The 21457-nt window shown below is 35.9% G+C and overlaps 1 protein-coding gene and 1 long non-coding RNA gene across 4 annotated transcripts in view; one reads left to right on the top strand and one right to left on the bottom strand.

The window, feature by feature from the left end:
* Positions 1–21457, top strand: part of PRORP (protein only RNase P catalytic subunit) — a 119405-nt gene that overhangs the window by 36032 nt on the left and 61916 nt on the right. For all 3 annotated transcript variants that reach the window (XM_082384128.1, XM_082384129.1, XM_082384130.1), the window contains one exon: positions 12383–12490. In XM_082384128.1, the coding sequence (XP_082240254.1) occupies positions 12383–12490 (108 nt within the window). The remainder of the gene's footprint in view (positions 1–12382; positions 12491–21457) is intronic.
* Positions 1492–12376, bottom strand: LOC309625148. The gene is made up of 2 exons (XR_014242355.1): positions 9399–12376; positions 1492–1749 (listed from the first exon to the last, which is right to left on the bottom strand). It is a non-coding gene; the product is annotated as an uncharacterized lncRNA (long non-coding RNA).

The raw sequence follows: 21457 nt of genomic DNA, 5'->3' as shown, positions 1-21457 counted from the left end.
TAAAATTATAAGTATTTTTAAATAGGATTCTACATGATAGTAATTATAATTACTGAATGAAAAAAACCATCTAAAATATAACTTGCTATTAAATGAGTATAAACTTTCTAAAATTATTAGTTATGAAGTTGTAGTGACATTTTCCAGACCTGTGACTTCATTTTTCCCAGGCTAAGTTAAGGCAGTCATGCTAGTGTTCTTCCTATTGAGGATTTATTTGGATCCCATGGTTTAAAGAAGGCACATGAAGAAATTTGGCCATTTGATGCAAAGATGCATTTTTTTTACTGTTGTTCCCATGTTTAGAACAGTGCTTCTAACCAAAATAACTGGTATTCCCCTGTTTTTCCATATCCACTGTGACTAAAGCCAGTTGTTTTGATATTCCGTTTCTTCTAAAGTTTGGAAAATATTATCTGATGTTTCAGTACATTGGATATAATTGACATGTTAAGATGACTGCTTCTTTTATGAAATACAGTTTTGAGTATATGTTATTGTAGTCCTCCTGGTTCTCCTTAGTTGCTATTCTAGAGTAGGAAATTAAACAAAATAAATGAGAGAGATCTGTTTTTAATTTTTTGTGAAATTTGTATCAAAGTCTCAGAATAGAAGTAAACTGTCATAAACATATAGATCATCATCCCCAAAATTTGAAAAAATTTAAGCTCTTCTAAGTGGAAAGCTAAAAATGAAGTTAGTGTCTCTTTGCATATCATTTGTTGAGAAAAATCAGTTGCTTAACCTGTTTGTTTTCTCATCCATAGTGTAGAAGAAATAATAAATAGAAGAGTCAAGTTAATACTGCCACGTATGTCGTGAGAGTTATTTATAGTTATGAAGGCAGCTTTTTGATGGCAGAAGCTGGAGTCACCTCCATTCTAGATCTCATGTATCAAGTGTAGTGTGTAAGGGCCATTCTTTTATTTCTCTTTCTTGCTATTCATCTTTGGATCTTTCTGCTACTCATTTGTGATTAGGTGACAACCACAAGTCAACAAATATCAGTTCTACTTCATTGTTTCTAATAAGAGGTTGGATAAGACAGGGGTCTGCAACCCCTGGGCCACGGACCCCTGTTAGGAACTAGGCCGCGCAGCAGGAGGTGAGCGGCGGGGGAGCAAGCGAAGCTTCATCTGCTGCTCCCCATCGCTCCCATTACCGCCTGAACCATCCCTCCCCACCCCACACCCCATCCGTGGGAAAGTTGTCCTCCATGAAACCAGTCCCTGGTGCCAGAAAGGCTGGGGACTGCCGGCCAATAAGATAAAGAATTTAAACTTTTGATTAGCTGTTTTAGAATTGTTTTACATTTATTTACTCTTTTCCATGTTGTAGCAATAAGCAAGAGGTTTTTTTTTAAAATTTAAGCTCAAACTGTAATTACATAAAGACTTTATACTTATTCTTTGAATTTTCTAAATTGCCTAGTTGTTAATCCTCAAACATGCCAAGCTCTTTGGTGTTTCTTTTTTTTTAAAAAATAAATTTATTTATTTGTTTTTGGCTGTGTTGGGTCTTCGTTGCTGCACGCGGGCTTTTTCTAGTTGCGGTGAGCGGGGGCTACTCTTCGTTGCGGTGCGCGGGCTTCTCATTGCGGTGGCTTCTCTTGTTGCGGAGCACAGGCTGTAGGAGCACGGGCCTCAGTAGTTGTGGCTCGTGGGTTCTAGAGCGCAGGCTCAGTAGTTGTGGCGCAACAGGCTTAATTGCTCTGCGGCATGTGGGATCTTCCCGGCTCAGGGCTTGAACCTGTGTCCCCTGCATTGGCAGGCAGATTCTTAACCACTGCGCCACCAGGGAAGCCCTCTTTGGTGTTTCTTAAGGGCCTTCATGGTTCTTTCTTTCCTCTGCCTAGAGGGCACTTCCTCCAGAGGGAGCATGGTTTACTCCCTCACTTTATTCAGGTCTTTGTTCAAAAGTCACCTCATTAGAAAGGCCTTCACCAAATCTAAAATACAGAGGGACTAGGGAAGGTGATGCTAATACCCTGCCTGGCTTAATTTTTCTTCAAGGCACTTTTCTCTACATGAAATTAAGTATTTGTTACCTTGGTATTGCTTGTTTCCTTGGCTAATATAAATTCCTTGAGGGCAGGAAATGTTTTCACTTTTCTGTTCCTAGGAATAAGAACATTATTTTGCACATACATTTGGTACTTAATGAAAATCTGTTGACTCACTGACCAAGTGAAAGTATTATGAATTTGTGGCCTAAGGGTGAGATCTAGCCCATATTAGTTTTTTTTGTTTGAGCATCTTTGTGTTTTACGCTTTTAAAAAGTTATTTCACATGTTTCAAAATGCCAGATTTTTAAATTTTCTTTCAAAAATCAAATCTGCTAACCCTGGGTCTTTATTTTTGCTAACCCTGGGTCTTTATTTGTGTGTGGCAACAATTATCTGGACCGAGCACTGGGCTGTTTCCTTTATAAGGGACCTGCATTCTCCAGTTTGGTCATAGCCGTCACCTCCTTCTGTCGAATCTTGGACAATGAGATCTGAGTATTTGCTAATTATCGTTTTGCCTGCTCTTATGTTTTCTTAGACTTGGCCTATTTTACCTGTTTATATCACCTACCTGGTCCCTGTAGTCATCTGAGTTTACAACTTCTTTTGTACAGTTTTTATAATTCCTATGCAGTTAAACTTCTCAGATTTAAACTTAAAAGTATAAAATGAATTAAGACGATTGAAGTTGTGACAGTTATTGAAGGAGATATATGTTGAATTTATAAAACCTGTATGTTACGAAAATGAAGAACTCCCTTTAGACCAGTGAGCACATGAAAAGATGCTCAACATCATTAGTCATTAGGAAAATGTACATCAGAACTGCAGGGAGATACCTCTTCACACCCACAAGCATGACTATAATAAAAAAGACATAAAATAACAAGTTTTGGTTGAGGATGTGGAGAAATTGGAACCTTCATACATTGCAGTTGGGAATGTAAAATGGTGCAGCTACTTTGGAAAACAGTCTGGCAGTTCCTCAATGAGTTAAACAGAATTATCACATTTGGTAACTTGACAGTTTCATTCCTAGATATATATACCCAAGAGAAATGAAAACACACATCCATGCAGAACTTGTACACAAATGTTCATAGCAGCATTTTTCATAATAGCCCCAAGGTGGAATTAACCCAAATGTTCATCCATTAATGAATAAGTAAATAAAATATGGTATATCCATACAGTGAAATATTACTTGGCAATAAAAAAGAATGAAGTACTGATACATGCTAAACATGGTTAAACCTTGAAAATATTATGCTGAGGGAACTTCCCTGGTGGCACAGTGGATAAGACTCCATGCTCCCAATGCAGGGGACCCGGGTTCGATCCCTGGTCAGGGAACTAGATCCCACATGCATGCCACAAATAAGAGTTCTCATGCCACAACTAAGGAGCCTGCGTGCTGCAACTAAGACCCAGTGCAACCAAATAAATACATAAATAAATATTTTTTTAAAAAGAAAGAAAATATGCTGAATGAAAGAAGTCAGTCATAGAATACCACATATTTGTACAATTCAGTTTATCTGAAATGTCCGGAATAGGTAAATCTATAGAAACAAAGTAGATTGATTAGTGGTTGCTGTGTGGTAGGTGGGGGAATGAGGATTGACTGCTAATGAGAATAGAGTTGTTTCTTTTTTTTCTGTCAATGCTGCATGGCTTGCAGGATCTTAGCTCCCCAACCAGGGGTTAAACCTGGGCCCTCGGCAGTGAAAGCGCAGAGAGTACTAACCACTGGACCTCCAGGGAATTCCTGGAGTTTTACTAGGAGGGACAGACTATTCTAAAATTAGATGATGGTGATGTAGCACAATCTGTGAATTGTACATTTCAAACTAGTGAAGTGTGTGGTATATGAATTATGTCTCCATAAAATTATTTTTTTTAAATTAGAACTTCTTTTATTAATAGCCAAGAAACAAGTGATCAAAAGGTTGGTGGATTTTCATACCCCAGATCATAAGCCAGTCTGCAATCAAGTATAACTCTGGCAGTAGCCCTAGAAAGAAATAATTGTTCTTTGCTTAAATTTACCATCCATTAGAACAGCTAAGCCTGCATATTTGTATTGCCCTATGCCATAGTTAGTGTGCTGTCTCAGTAGGTCAACTCTTTCTTTTTCACGCCTTCTCAGCGTGGTCTATTCAAGGGCTTTTGTGTGCAATGACATAAATTTGTTTAGTTCGGAAAATGAGCATCTTGGGGACCCACCGGAAGTATTACAAAGTAGTAAAAGTATTACTCCCTGACTAGTAACATATTTACTAAGCAGAGCTTTAGTAATGGGGAAAAAAAAAACAACAACCCAACCTCTTGGATTTTTCTGTTTGTCTATTAGAAGACCTGGATTGGGAGGATAATCTTTGGATGAGATTATATTTTACACATCCTGTGATTGCACAGAGGTTCCTGAGACTCACCTTTGAAACAAAACTTCTCCAGTATACCCTCTTCCATTCTGTGGTTTTAAGGGATTTCCAAGAGTGGTTAACATAGAATATCAGAACTGGAAGGGGATTTTATAAGTTATCTATTTAGTTTAACTCTTCATTTTTACAGATGTCCATTTTCCCAGTAATACTGAACTACCTTAGTTTGTCATTACTCCTGAAGTGAATATAATGGGTACCAAGAGCAGCACCAAGATGATAAGTTGGAAGTATAATGGGAAATCTTTTTAACGTTAATTATTAGTGAAACCTGAATTTTAGAAATTTAATGCACTCGTTTTCCTTGGTTCGTTCAGACTGAAACAAGAAATGGTCATGTTGTATGTGAACTGTTTTAATTTCCTTGATAGTTTTATTTCCATTTATAAAAAATAGTATTCCCATTCCAACTAATATTTAGTTAGTTTTGATATGAATTGGAACTTTCTAAACATTGTATAGGAAATATATTTGAGCAGAGAAATCTTAAAACAAAGTGTTCTGCTGAGTAGAAGGGAAAGAGGATGGTTCCGCACAACTGCAGTTGGCAGGGATAGAAGAACTAAAGAAGTCAAGTGACATATGAAAGCACATATATGGACCAATGGTTATCTTAAAGGTGAAATATTTATTACTACTAGGATTTTCTTCCTTTTGTTTTTTAATCAGCTTTATTAAGGTATAATTTACATATAATAAAATTTGCCAGTGTACAGTTCAGTGAGTTTTGACAAATACATGCAGTTGTGTCATAACCTCTATAATCAAGATATGGGACCAAGTGTATCATCCCCCAAAAGTTCCCTTGTATTCACTGCAGTCAGTTCCCTCTCCCTCCTTCCTGGAACCATTAATCTGCTTTCCGTTTGTATAGTTTTGCCTTAAATTTCATATAAATGAAATCATACAGTATGTATTAGCCTTTTATGTCTGCCGTTTTTTTAATTTAGCATAATACTTTTGAAATCCATTCAAGTGTTTGTGTGTATCAGTAGTTTCTTTTTATTGGTGAATAGTATAACATTGTCTGGATATACCACATTTTTTTCCATTCATTCACCAGTTGATGGACACTTGAATTGTTTCCAGTTTGGGACAATTACAAATAAAGCCATTATTAACATTCACATACAAGTCTCTGTGTGGATGCATGTTTTCATTTCTCTTCTTTCAATACCTAAAGGTGGAATTGTTGAGATATAGGATAAATGTATGCTTAACCTTATAAGAAACTGCCCAATTGTTTTCCATAGTGTGGTTGCATTTTGCATCCCATTAGCAATATTTAAAAGTTCCAATTGCTCCACATGCTTATTATGGTCAGTCTTTTAAATTTTAATCATTCTGGTGGGTGGATAATGATTTCTCAGTGGTTTTAAATTTGCATTTCCCTAATGACTAATCATGTTGAGTGTCTGATCATGTGCTTATTGGCCTAAAGGGGGTTCTTCCTCTTTGTAATTTTGATACAATGATATTATCTAATCCGCAGTTGATACTCAGTCACAATTGTCACTTGTCACAATAATGTCCTTTGTAAGTTTCTCCTTCCCCCAGATCCAATCCAGGATTACACATTGGGTTTAGTTGTCATGTTTCTTTGGTCTCTTTTCAGCTGCAACAAAAATCCCAGTTTTCTTTGTCTTTCTTGGACCTTGATTTTTTTTTGAAAACTATAGACCTAGTGTTTTGTAGAATGTCTCTCCGTTTGGGTTCACCTGATATTTCCTTATGATTAGATTCAGACTATGCATTTTTGGCAAGAATATCACAAAAATGCTGTTGTATCCTTGTCAGAGGCATCGTATCAGGAGGCACACTGTGTGAATATTGGTGAGGACTGTGTTGCCCAAGAAATTTGTGTCTATCCTGATGTTATGCAGAATTCTCTTTTCTTCTAGGTTTGGCTCTTAGGTTTAGATTTCATAGTTTTGGCTTTTGGGTTTAGACTTATGATCTATAACAAAATAATTTTTGAGTGTGATGTGAGATAGAGATGGGGGTTCATTTTTTTCTCCAACATTTTCCCTTGTTAGTTTTCTTACTTTTCTGTTTCTCTGATTCGACTCTTTATTATTATTATTACTTTCTTGAAATTGATTTGCTCTTCTTTTTCTAGCTTAAAGTGAAAACTTGGATCAGTGATTTTAGACCTTTCTTCTTTTCATGTAATCATTTAAAGCTAAGTATTGCTCTAATGCAGGCATGAATTTTGATATTTAATATTTTACTGTCACTTAATTCAAAGTATTTTCTAATTTCCTATGTAATTTTCTTTTAACCCATAGGTTATTTAGAAGTATTATTCAGAAATACTTGGAACTTTTCTAGATATCTTACTGCTCTTGGCTTTCTGTAGTCATTGCACCAATTTACATTCCCACCAACAGTGTACAAGGGTTCACTTTTGTGTGTGTGTGTGTATGTTAGAGTAATCAGCAAATATAGTTTTTCAGATTTTAATATTTATAAATGTATTGAGACTCATTTTATGGCCTAGAGCTGTGGTTTGTCTTGGTGTTCCATGTGTACTTAAAAGGAAGAAATATTCTGCCATTGTTGGATATATTGTCCTTTAGATATCAATCAAGTCAAAGTGGTTAATAGTAGTTTAGGTCTTCTCTATCCTTGCTGATTTTTATCTACTTGTTCTATCAATTACGGAGAGAAAAGTGTTGAAATTGCCATCTATGATTATAGACATTTATGTTCCTCCTTTCACTTCTGTCAAGTTTTGCTTCGTGTATTTCGAAGCTCTGTTCTTATTTATGAATATGATTTCCCCATATATTGATTTTGTTGTCATTGCAAAGAGTACCTTTTTATTTTTTGTAATACTCGTTTTCTTAAAATCTATTTTGTCTAAAATTAATGTTGCCACTCCGACTTTCTTAAGCATACTGATGCATGATATGTATTTTCTTCCTACTTTTCACTTTCAGCTTATCCATATCTTTATATTTAAAGTACATCTCTTATAAACAGCATTTTTGATAGGGTTGAATTCAAATATTTTAAACAAATGGGACTACATCTAACTAAAAAGCTTTTGCACAGCAAAGGAAACTGATGACTTAATGAAAATGCTGCCTACTGAATGGGAGAAGATATTTGCAAACGATATATCAGATAAGGGGTTAATATCCAAAATATACAAAGAACTCATACACCTTAACATTAAAAAAACAAACAACCCAATTAAAAAGTGGGCAGAGGACCTGAATAGACGTTTTGCCAAAGAAGACATACAGATGTCCAACAGGCACATGAAAAGATGCTCAATGTCACTATCACCAGGGAATTGAAAACAAAAACCACAATGAGATATCACCTCGCACCTGCTGGAATGGTTATTATCGAAAAGATAACAAATAACAAGAGCTAGTGAGTATGTGGAGAAAAGTGAACCCTTCTACACTGTTTGTGGGAATGTGAATTGGTGCAGCCACTATAGAAAACAGTGTGGAAGTTCCTCAAAAACTAAAACTAGAACTACCATATGATGCAGCATTTCCACTCCTGGGTATTTATCCAAAGAAAATGAAAACATTAATTTGAAATGATATATGCACACCAGTGTTCACTGCAGCATTATTTACAATTGCCAAGACATGGAAGCAACCTAAGTGCCCATCAACAGATGAATAGATAAAGAAGATGTGGCATGCATGTGTATATATATGTATATATCACAACAGAATATTAGTCATAAAAAAGAATGAAATTTTTTCATTTGCAACAACATGGATGTACCTAAAGGGTATTATGCTAAGTGACATAAGTCAGACAGAGAGACAAGTACTCTATGATTTCACTTTTATATGGAATCTAACAAACAAAACAAATGAACAAACATAACAAAATAGAAACAGAGTCATAGATACAGAGAACAAACAGGTGGTTTCTAGAGGGGATGAGTGCGGGGGCTGAGAGGAATAGGTTGAGGGAGATTAAGAGGTACAGACTTCCCAGTTACAAAATAAATGAGTCACGGGTATTAAAAGTACAGTGTGGGGAATGTAGTCAATAATATTGTAACATCTTTCTATGGTGGCAGATAGTAACTAGACTTATCGTGGTGATAATTTTGAAACATATAGAAATATCAAATCGCTATGTTGTGCATGAGGAACTAACATACAGTTGTAGGTCAGCTGTACTTCAAAAACAAACAAGCAAACAAATTCACAGAAAAAGAGATCAAATTTGTGGTTATCAGAGGCAGGAGGTGGAGGAAAGGCAAATTGGATGACGTTAGTCCAAAGGCACAAACTTCCAGTTATTTAGATAAATAAGTACTAGAGATATGATGTATAACCTGATAAATATAATTAACCCTGCTGTGTGTCAAATTTAAGAGTTGTTAAGAGAGTAAACCCTAAGAGTTCTTGTCACAAGAGAAAATTTTTTTTTCTTTTTTATAACATTTTGTGTATATTAAGGTGATGAATGTTCATTAAAGTTATTGTGGTAATCATTTCATAATGTATGTAAGTCAAATCATTATGCTGTACACCTTAAACTTATACAGGGCTGTATGTCAATTATATCACAATAAAATTGGAAGAAAAAACAAAGTATGTCTCTTATAAACAGCATTTTTGATAGGGTCGAATTTAAATATTTTATTTTGCTATTGTTTTATATTTATCCAAAAAAATGTTGTTTGGTTCCTCTGTTCGTACTTTCATGTTCTTTTGGGTTAATAAAATTTTTTTAAAATTAATTAATTTATTATTTTTGGCTGTATTGGGTCTTCGTTTCTGTTCGAGGGCTTTCTCTAGTTGCGGCGAGCAGGGGCCACTCTTCATCGCGGTGCGCGGGCCTCTCACTGTCGCGGCTTCTCTTGCTGCGGAGCACAGGCTCCAGACGCACAGGCTCAGTAGTTGTGGCTCACGGGCCCAGTTGCTCCATGGCATGTGGGATCTTCCCAGACCAGGGCTCGAACCCGTGTCCCCTGCATTGGCAGGCAGACTCCCAACCACTGCGCCACCAGGGAAGCCCATGGGTTAATCAAATTTTTAAAAATATTTCATTGAATTCTTCTGTTGGCTTTTTATCTGTGCCTTTTCTGTATTATTTTTAAATATATGAGTTGGGATTATAATATGAATCTTCAACCTAGTCCACTTAGAGTTTAGGTTATACCATTTCACATAAAATGTAGGAACCTTGTAGCAGTAGAATTCCATTTACCAAACACTTCCTGGTTTTTGTGCTATTGTTGTCATATATATCACACCTGCATGTTTGATTTATCTTTGATTTATCCTGCTTTGTATTTTCTTTGTATTTATCCTGCTTTGAGTTTGCTCTGCTTCTTAGATAAGTTATATTTTTCATCAAATTTTGGCCATTATTCAGATTCCCTTTTCTATTTTCTCCTTTCCTCTCCATGACACATTTAGACTTTTTAGACTTTTAGACTCCAATGACACATATGTTGGTCTGTTTGGTATTGTTCTACAGGTTACTAAGGCTTTATTTATCTTTTTCTTTCGATCTTTTTTCCTTCAGTTGCATAATTTCTGTCGCTCCGTCATTTGTGTTCACTGACTCTTACTTTTCCCATCCCTAATCTGCTGTAATGTCCACCCTGTGAATATTTTATTCCACATGTGTGCTTTTTGGCTCTAGAATGTTCATTTTTATAGTTTCCATTTTTGGTTTTTTCCTTTCTTTCCATTCATTATAACTATATTTTCCTTTAAATTCTTAAATCTATTTATAGTAGCTACTTTAAACTTCTTGCCTGCTAACTCCAGCATCTGGACCTGGATTGATTTCTGTTGACTTTCTTTTCTCTTGACTGTGGGTCACATTTTCCTATTTCCTCTCATGTTTATTATTTTTTAAGTTGTATGTTGGACATTGTGAGGGGCATGTTGCAAAGGCTCTGGATTCCATTATCTTCCTCTGGAGGTTATTGATTTTCTGCTTTACCAGACTGTTAAACTTGGTTAGACTTAGACTCCAGACTCTGCCACTCTTGCAGTGGATAATAATTGAAATCTTTGTTCGGGTCTTTTAAGTCTTTCATCTGTTGTTTTTTTTGCTGGGCTCCTTGGAGTCTCCTCCACGCATGTACAGATCAAGAGTTAGCCAAGGATTTGGGCAGATTTATACACAGATTTTTGCAGTTCCCTCTTTTCTAGCATTCTTTCTGTAACTTCCCAGCCTCTCTGGCAGCCTCAAAGTCTTCTGATTTCTCAAACCAGTCAGTCTGTGGCTTTCTGCTTGATTTCCAGCTGCCCCTGCCAACCATGCTGACTAGAGAGTGACCTCTGGCAAAAAGCCACATACAGGCAAATTTCTCCTGCTGCAGTTCACTTATTATCTGGTTATCCATAAATAGATAACAAACCACCCCAAATGTAGTGGCATTAAACAGAAACAGTCACCTATTATTATGATTATATCATCTCTAGGGTTTGACTAAACTGAGTTGTGTGATTTTTGCTTGGTCCTTCTACTGTTGTAATCAAATGAAGGCTAAGTTCATCTTGAAATCTCCCTCACTCTCATAGATCTGATGGTTGATGTTGGCTTTTGGCTGGGACTCAGTTCGACTGTCAAGTAGAACACCTGTACATGACCCATGACCTCTGCCTGGGTTTTTAATGATGGTTGGGTTCAAAGAGCAGGCATCCTAAGAGGGAGAGCCAGATGGAAGCTGTATTGCCTTTTAATACCCAGTCTTGGAAGCCACATAGTGTCACTTCTGTCACACTCATTCATTGAGGCAGTCACAAAGAAAAGCCTCTATTCAAGTGAAGGGAGTTAGAATCTACCTTTTGAGGGGGGAGGAGTGTCAAAGAATTTTCAGACATGTTTTAAAACCATCAAACCTTCTTTCAAATGTTGTGTGCCCTCCAATTTCTGCTTGCTTTTGGTCATTCTCTAGTACCTTCAAATAGTTACTTTTTATATAGAAAATATTATATTATCTGGTAATCCATTACGGGCTACTCCGTCATTACCAGGAGTGGAACTCCCTCTCCTCCTTTTCTTCCATCCATAGCACTCATCACATTTGACATTTAATATATTAACTTGTTTATTTTGTGTCTCCTCCCATTAAAATGCAAGCTCCATTAGTTGGGGTTTTGTCTCTTTGGTAACTGCTGGGCATACAGTAGGTGCTCAACAAATTTTTTTTTCCCAGAAGTTAAATATAGCAAGTACATTGCTATTTATTCCTTCATCTTTTCTAATGTTGAAAAGCCTTGTTATATCCAATTTTTACTTATGAGCCTAGCAAAAAATATTACATGTTTCATTGTCACCACTGCAATAAAATTACAGTGATGGAAGCAAAACCTGTGTTCTCAATGTAGCCACATTAACAATTTATGGACACCATGAACAACAGTGCCCATTTTCAATAGAATGAGGCTTTCAACAAATGTTTGTTGAATGAATGAATGAATTTTCAACTCTTCAAAATAACCATAAGTAACCAAATCCTCTTGATGACAAGAGAGGAGTACAAGTTACAGAGTCTTGTTTTTTCAACATGGCTGCACTGATAGACTGGCATATCAGAGATTCGCATCTCCTTGGCTTATAGAACAGGGCATAGAGATTTTGACATTTTATTCTCATCTGACTACCATGTGTGTCAGTGTAGCACACTAGATAACTGGTTACAGATCAAATGAAATACCACGTGAAGTACTTTGTGAAGTGTAAAGCGAGATTATAAGATGTATCAGATAATTACATGCAGTTGCATCTATTAGGCTGGTCTTTTCAGATTTCATTTTGAAAGCATCTCTGTGTGTGTGTGTGTGTGTGTGTGTGTGTGTGTGTGTATTTTTAAGGGATGAATATTTTGACTTACCAGAACAATAATGAAAGTCATAGCAGTGTGTTTATGATAAAGACCTTACTAGGTTCTTATTAATATTTTATCTGGCTTTTCTTTTTTAGGAACTTAAGAGATTTCAGAACTTTGTAAAATACCATCCTCCTTTTGATATTGTCATTGATGGGCTCAATGTTGCCAAAATGTTTCCTAAAGCTCGTGAATCTCAAGTTGTAAGTACAAGTTTTATTTTGTTATTCCAAATCTCTAGAAGTATTTATTGTACCCATTTTTGATCTTCCTTGGGTCTCTTAGTTTCCCATTTTACCTTCCTCTAAAAATAAGTTCCCAAAAGTGACCAACCAGTCATCTAAGATTCAGTGTTTTCATCTCTGGCAAGTAAGTGGCTCTTACAGGCAGGGCAAGAGTGAGAGATTAAAAAGTCTATGTAATAAAGGGCCAGTTCAGCCCTTTTTGTGTAACCTTTAGCTAACCTTCTCCTAGGTCTCTACTCTTTGGGGTTACTCTATTTTGTCCCTGTGGATCACATCCCTCCATTTGAAATTTATCAACATATACTATTAAGAGATATTAATCATAACTCACATTTGTGTTTTTCCAAACATACTATGTTCATAAATTAACCTAAGCAGTTCTTTTTTTTGTAAGGTAATTGTTTGGTCTGTCAATTTCTAAGTGTCCTAGTAGTTTCTAATAGGAATATCGTGATTTTTTATAGCACTAGTGAGCAATTATTTTAATCCCCATTTTTACAGATTAGAAAATTAGAAAATTAAGGTCAATTTTGTACAGTAAATCCTTAGAAAGCAGTCATAACATCAAAAGTTGATTGTAGAGAGTTCCTGGGTTTCAGACTTGTGGCTCTTATTGCTGGCAATCTATGGCCGTTCATCTGTAGTTAAACTATTATTTCCTAAAAATTACTGCCAACTTAAAAGCTTTTTCTCAGAGATGCTAGTAGTCCAATTTGACCATTTATACTCAAAAAAGTTTACAGGTACTAACAAAGGACAAGGTAGATTTATAGAAAATTTTTTGTATGCCTTTCCTTTACGTTTGTGCCTACATTTTTATGGTCAAGTATGTACTTTTTACTCCTTTATTTTTAAAAAGCACAAAAGTAAGTTGAAAATATTTCTATCTCTTAGGTACCTGAAGGGCCCTTTGAAGCAGTAAAATTGACAAAAGCAAAGCCAGAATAGGAAGCATGAAATTATTATCACTAATGCATGGTACAGCTCAGAATCAGAAGGGTTCATTCCCATCTAAACTGTGAGAATGAGAAGTTTCCTATTTGTTTACCTTCTATTTGACTTTCAGCTTCACACAAAGCACTAAAAATTGGCTTGCCAGAAATATATAGCCCAAATGGGAATAACTTATGCAGGTACCATGTTGAAGATGATGTAGTAAACACATCCCCCAGCATTGTGGGAGAAAAATGTGCACATTTTTAAAGATTTTAGCAGATTTTGGCAGAGAGGCAGAGAACAAATGATGGGCCAGGGAAATCATAGGCATCTGCCACTACTTTTAGCTTTTACTCTTAAAATAATTTAATGTAAGCCATAGTTTATGTGACAAGTAATTGTTATTACCCAGCTTTTCAGAGCACTGTTATGTGTGGTAGTGCACTGGCATTATATTTGGGAAATCTCAGCTTGGAGACTCAGAGACACCACCTGAATAGCATTTAATAGCATTTTAAATAGCTTTAAAGTAGCATTTTAGTTTAGAAATTAAGAACAGGCATTCTGGAACCAGACTTTTTATATTCAATCTACCACTTTTAATTGCTTTCATAGTTTGAGCAAGTTATTTAACCTATCTGTGCCTTAGTTTCCCAATCTGTAAAATAGGCATAATAATAGTACCCATCTCTTAAAGATGTAGTGAAGAATACTTGGCACATACTAAGTACCTAATAGGTGTAACTATTATTGTGATTACTATTCAAAGTAACTTCCCAAATGGAGCCGTAATCTTGCTTTCAGCTAACCCCTGTTTGGCAGTCTAAGATTTTCTCCTGTTGTGTCATCCATGTCAATGGAGCTAAAAGAAAATACAAATCTCTGCCTTAGTATTAGATTTAGTATTAGTGTTAGACTCTAGGTGAGGTACTCAAACAATACTTGATTGAGAATTGAAGCCAGTACCATCAAAAACTTAAGAAAAATTTAAAATTTGATTTTAAGAAATGTTATTTTCTTACGATTGTAAAAGTAAGGCCTGTTCGTTGTAGAAAATTTGGAAGTTACAGAAAAGAAAATCATATATAATCCTAACATTCAACAATAATCACTGTCAATGTTTTATTTCCTTGCCGTATTTTTCGGTTGTTTTTTTTTTTTTTTACCTAATTGGGCTCCAACTGTGTAAATAATTATAAATCTATATTTTAACTTACAGTTGTTGAAAGCTCTCAGTAAAAATGAAATTGTAAAAAGAATAGGAGAAATCATGTACTTTTTAAAAATATTTGAGATGGAAGGACCTTTGAAGCATATATAAAATTCAGGAACCCTAATGGGAGGAATAGAGAAATTTGCTAGATAGTAAAAAATACTAGTAACATTGTTTAAAAATAAAAACCAACTGAAAAAAATTGTTTACAACACATGTGACAAAGGGCTAATTTTGTGACTGTACCAAGGTCGCTTATAAGTCTACAAGAAAAAGATGAACCATGCAGTAGAAAAATGGCTTAACCCTATTCATAATTCTAGTTATGCAAATTAAAATGTTTATCTTCCAGACTGGCAGAGATTTAAAAGTTGGTAGTATCCAGTATTTTGAATGGTTTGGAGAGGTAGAGAAGAGGGTATCAGTACAATGTTTTTTTGGTGGGTGATTTGGCAATAACTTTGGATGCCTAAAATGTTGAAATTCTACTCTTAGAAACAAATATATTCACACTACTATATAAAGTTATGTGTCCAAATATCTCAGTTATAGCATTGTTTGTAAGCAGAAAAGTGTAATCAACCTAAATATCTGTCAACTTAGGACCTGATATATGTTGAAACATCTATTTTAAATGAATGAGAGAGATCTGTATGTACTGATGTGGGACGATACCCAAAGTAAGTGTAAGAAAAAAGTTGAAGAGCAACAAACTGAATATGGCCCCACTTGTGTTAAAAGCAAACCAAAGGATTACCCATATATAAATGTTTGTTAGGTAAGTTTGTATATGACTAGAAAATTTCTAGAAATTACACATAAAAACTTAACAATAGTTAACTTTAGGAGTTGGGGATAGAGTATACGACAATAAGAGGATTTTAGTTTTTCATTTATGTTTTTAAAATTTTCTTTACAATGAGTATATATTACTTTAAAATTAAAAATAAAATCACCATCAGGAAAAGTAAAAAGGCATTCTTGGTAAATATTCTAAAATAACTGTATCTTATGGATTACCACAATTTTTTAATCATTTCCCTGTTGGTGGGCATATTAGATTGTTTCTCATTTTTCACCATGGTAAATAATGCTGGGAAGAAGATCTCTGTGCACGTTTCAGATGATTTCCTGTGAATAGATTCCCAGAAATAGAACTCTTGAGTCAAAGGGTAAGGATATTTTTAAAGGTCTCACTACATATTGCCAAATTGCTTTCCAAAATGATTGTAGCAATTTATATGGCCACCAACAGTGTATAAAAGTGCCCAAATAGAACACATTTCTTCAAAGTTGCTTATTACATGATTGCTTCAACTATTTAGTTGCATTTGTGCCATGAATCTGCTACGTGAAAAGCGCTGGACAGTTTTAACCCAGACTTCTTAGATCAAACATTTTTAAAATTTGTAAACAAAGTTTAATAAAATAACCCAGAAAGGAAATATTCTTGACCTTCTTATTTGTCCTCTTTCTCTCTCTCTCTCTCTCTCTTTTTTTTTAACATCTCTATTGAAGTATAATTGCTTTACAATGGTGTGTTAGTTTCTGCTGTATCACAAAGTGAATCAGCTATACGTATACATATATCCCCATATCCCCTCCCTCTCGCGTCTCCCTCCCACCCTCCCTATCCCACCCATCTAGGTGGTCACAAAGCACCGAGCTGATCTCCCTATGCTATGTGGCTGCTTCCCACTAGCTATCTATTTTACATTTGGTAGTGTATATATGTCCATGCCACTCTCTCACTTTGTCCCAGCTAACCCTTCCCCCTCCCCATGTCCTCAAGTCCATTCTCTATGTCTGTGTCTTTATTCCTGTCCTGCCCCTAGGTTCTTCAGAACCATTTTTTTTTCCTTTTTTAGATTCCATATATATGTGTTAGCATATGGTATTTGTTTTTCTCTTTCTGACTTCACTATGACAGACTCTAGGTCCATCCATCTCACTACAAATAACTCAGTTTCATTTCTTTTTATGGCTGAGTAATATTCCATTATATATATGTGCCACATCTTCTTTATCCATTCATCTGTCGATGGACACTTCGGTTGCTTCCATGTCCTGGCTATTGTAAATAGTGCTGCAATGAACACTGGTACATGACTCTTTATGAGTTATGGTTTTCTCAGTATATGCCCAGTAGTGGGATTGCTGGGTCGTATATGCCCAGTAGTGAGATTGCTGGGTCGTATGGTAGTTCTATTTTTAGTTTTTTAAGGAACCTCCATACTGTTCTCCATAGTGGCTGTATCAATTTACATTCCCACCAACAGTGCAAGAGGGTTCCCTTTTCTCCACACCCTCTCCAGCATTTATTATTGGCAGACTTTTTGATGATGGCCATTCTGACTGGTGTGAGGTGATACCTCATTGTAGTTTTGATTTGCATTTCTCTAATGATTAGTGATGTTGAGCATCCTTTCATATGTTTGTTGGCAATCTGTATATCTTCTTTGGAGAAATGTCTATTTAGATCTTCTGCCCATTTTTGGATTGGGTTGTTTGTTTTTTTGACATTGAGCTGCATGAGCTGCTTGTATATTTTGGAGATTAATCCTTTGTCAGTTGCTTCCTTTGCAAATATTTTCTCCCATTCTGAGGGTTGTCTTTTTGTCTTGTTTATGGTTTCCTTTGCTGTGCAAAAGCTTTTAAGTATCATTAGGTCCCATGTGTTTATTTTTGTTTTTATTTCCATTTCTCTAGGAGGTGGGTCAAAAAGGATCATGCTGTGATTTATGTCATAGAGTGTTCTGCCTATGTTTTCCTCTAAGTTTTATAGTGTCTGGCCTTACATTTAGGTCTTTAATCCATTTTAAGTTTATTTTTGTGTATGGTGTTAGGGAATGTTCTAATTTCATTCTTTTACATACAGCTGTCCAGTTTTCCCAGCACCACTTATTGAAGAGGCTGTCTTTTCTCCATTGTGCATTCTTGCCTCCTTTATCATAGATAAGGTGACCATATGTGCATGGGTTTATCTCTGGGCTTTCCATCCTGTTCCATTGATCTATATTTCTGTTTTTGTGTCAGTGCCATACTGTCTTGTTTACTGTAGCTTTGCAGTATAGTCTGAAGTCAGGGAGCCTGATTCCTCCAGCTCCGTTTTTCTTTCTCAAGATTGCTTTGGCTATTTGGGGTCTTCTGTGTTTCCATACAAATTGTGAAATTCTTTGTTCTAGTTCTGTGAAAAATGCCATTGGTAGTTTGATAGGGATTGCACTGAATCTGTAGATTGCTTTGGGTAGTATAGTCATTTTCACAATGTTGATTCTTCCAATCCAAGAACATGGTATGTCTCTCCATCTGTTTGTATCGTCTTTAATTTCTTTCATCGGTGTCTTATAGTTTTCTGCATACAGGTCTTTTGTCTCCTTAGGTAGGTTTATTCCTAGGTATTTTATTCTTTTTGTTGCAGTGGTAAATGGGAGTGTTTCCTTAATTTCTGTTTCAGATTTTTCATCATTAGTGTATAGGAATGCAAGAGATTTCTGTGCATTAATTTTGTAACCTGCTACTTTACCAAATTCATTGATTAGCTCTAGTAGTTTTCTGGTAGTATCTTTAGGATTCTCTATGTATAGTATCATGTCATGTGCAAACAGTGACAGCTTTACTTCTTCTTTTCCAATTTGGATTCCTTTTATTTCTTTTTCTTCTCTGATTGCTGTGGCTAAAACTTCCAAAACTATGTTGAATAATAGTGGTGAGAGTGGGCAACCTTGTTTGTTTTTGATCTTAGTGGAAATGGTTTCAGATTTTCACCACTGAGAATGATGCTAGCTGTGGGTTTGTCATATATGGCCTTTATTATGTTGAGGTAAGTTCCCTCTATGCCTACTTTCTGGAGGGTTTTTATCATAAATGGTGTTGAATTCTGTCGAAAGCTTTTTCTGCATCTATTGAGATGATCATATGGTTTTTCTCCTTCAATTTGTTAATATGTTTTATCACATTGATTGATTTACGTATATATTGAAGAATCCTTGCATTCCTGGGATAAACCCCACTGGATCATGGTGTATGGTCCTTTTAATGTGCTGTTGGATTCTGTTTGCTAGTATTTTCTCTCTCTTAATACAGTTGCCTTTAAGTGTGCACAAAGGAAAGATTAGGAATCTTAGTTCTAGAATTTTTCATCTTTGTGTGAAGAAGTTTCCAGGGTTTTTTCTGTGGAATAATGTACAGGTCATTTATGTTTTTTCCATGAACCCTCTACATAATATGTGACAAATTCTTCTTGGTCCTTTTCTATTAATGGTCAATTACGTATCCAGCATTGTTCTCTGTAAGTTCATAAATTAGAAAAGACCATTTTTACATTCATTATTTAGGGAGTAACACCTTGATCACATATCTTGATCTCAGAGTCTACAGTTTAGGGGTGATAGTGATTTAAGGAGCTAAAAATAAGTTCTGGTTGTGAATTTATTTTCTCAATTTTCATATACACTTTTTTATATTTTAATTTTTTTGAAGTCAGATTATGTCTTATAATTGATGTCAGTAGAAACTTGCCAGTCACCATGTAGAGCTGAGACTTACTGGTGGTTGTCATTGCCTGGGAATGTGCAAATTTAGCTGTACACAGCTATGTCTATTCATCCACTTGTGACCTCAGTTGAGTTAGTTGTATTGGCAGCTCCACACGCTGTTTAATTTTAACCTTAATCTTAACTTTAAATATTTGCTGATGGTTTTCTAACCATGCAGTAAAAGGTGGTGGTAATTGACACATTTCTCAGAGTAACGTACAGAATTTTAAAGCTAGGAGAGGTTGTTAGAACGGATTTTTGCAGAATGGCATAATTCATTGAAAGAAAAAGCAATAATCAAATATGAAATGCAGGTAAAGCCCCAGTATTCTTCACTCTGTTTTTGCTGTTGGTCTTAAAAGTGATACAAAAGTAAAGGTGAAGAACACAGGTTCTCAGGAGAGTAGTATGTATGTTACATGTCATAGAGCTGCTATGGCCAAAAGTAATTCAGAAGAGCCTTTAACTCAGATATGAAGATTCCTATTTAAATGTTACTTGTGATTCTGAAAAAAAAAATACAGCATGGAACTATGATTAATATATAATTTTGTTTGTTACTGAAGAAGAAAACTTTTTTTGTTTTTTGCTTAAAAGTTATTACTAAATCCATGGTTCATCTTGTAGTTTCTGGTGTCTTAATACCATTATAGGATATACTGAATGGAACTGGAGATTGTAAAGTCCCCAGCTAGATTTCACTTTTGGCACAGTTTAGGGTTTTGATCAAGTAATGTCTCATTTCTTTAGTACCTACATTGAGGTATAATTCATAAGCCATAATATTCATCCTTTTAAAGTGTACAGTTCAGTGAGTTTTAGTACAGTGAGCCCTCTGAATCTGCTGGTTCTGCATCTTCAGATATGGAGGGCCAACTATGCCATTTTTATAGAAGGGACTTGAGCATCCATGGCTTTTGGTATCTACCAGGGGTTCTGGAACCAATCCCCACTGGATACTAAGGGACAACTCTATATTTACAGAGTTTTGCAATCATTATTGCTATCAAATTCCAGAATATTTTTCATTCCCCTCAAAGTAACCCCATACCCTTTAGTGGTCACTCTCAGTTCCTTTCTCCCCTTACCCTTGGTAACCACTAATCTATTTTCTGTCTTCATGGATTTGCCTATTCTAGACATTTCGTATTTTACTTAGCATGCTTCCAAATTTCATCCATATTGTAGCATGAATCAGTGCTTCATTACGTTTTTAAAATATTTATTTATTTATTTATTTATTTATTTGGCTGTGTTGGTCTTAGTTGCGACACACAGGATCTTCGTTGTGGCACACGGGCTTCTCTCTAGCTGTAGCACGCGAGCTCTAGAGCGCATGGGCTTAGTTGCCCCACAGCATGTGGGATCTTAGTTCCCCGACCAGGGATCGAACCCGCATCCCCTGCATTGGAAGGTGGATTCCTAACCACTGGACCACCAGCGAAGTCCCAGTACTTCATTACTTTTTTTTTTTTTTTGAACTTTTAAATTTATTTATTTATTTATTTATTTATTTATTTATGGCTGTGTTGGGTCTTCATTTCTGTGTGAGGGCTTTATCTAGTTGCGGCAAGTGGGGGCCACTCTTCATCGCGGTGCGCGGGCCTCTCATTATCGCGGCCTCTCTTGTTGCAGAGCACAGGTTCCAGACGCGCAGGCTCAGTAGTTGTGGCTCACGGGCCTAGTTGCTCCGCGGCATGTGGGATCTTCCCAGACCGGGACTCGAACCTGTGTCCCCTGCATTGGCAGGCAGATTCTCAACCACTGCGCCACCAGGGAAGCCCCTTCATTACTTTTTATTGCTGAATAATGTTCCCTTGTATGGATATGCCACATTTTATTTATCTCTTCATTAGTTTGTGGAGATTTGGATTGTTTCCACTTTTGGCTATTAAGAATAATGCTACTGTGAACACTTCATGTACATGTTTTGTGTGGGCATGTTTTCAGTTCTCTTGGGTATATACCTAAGCAGTGGAATTTCCAGGTCATATGGTAGCTCTCTGTTTAACCTTTTAAGGAACTGCCAAACTTCCAAAGCAGCTGCACCATTTTACATTTCCATCAGCAGTATGTAAGATTCCAATTTCTCCACGTCCTTACCAACACTTGTTATTACCAGTCTTTTTTATTATAGCTATCCTAATAGGTATGAAATGGTACCTCATTGTAGTTTTGATTTGCATTTCCTAATGGTGTATGATGTTGAGCATTTTTCATGTGCTTTTTGGCCATTTA

The sequence above is a fragment of the Balaenoptera borealis genome, assembly GCF_965194805.1.
Source record: "Balaenoptera borealis genome assembly, chromosome: 3".
Taxonomy (NCBI): Eukaryota; Metazoa; Chordata; class Mammalia; order Artiodactyla; family Balaenopteridae; genus Balaenoptera; species Balaenoptera borealis.
This window is presented reverse-complemented; position numbering and strand designations above follow the sequence as displayed.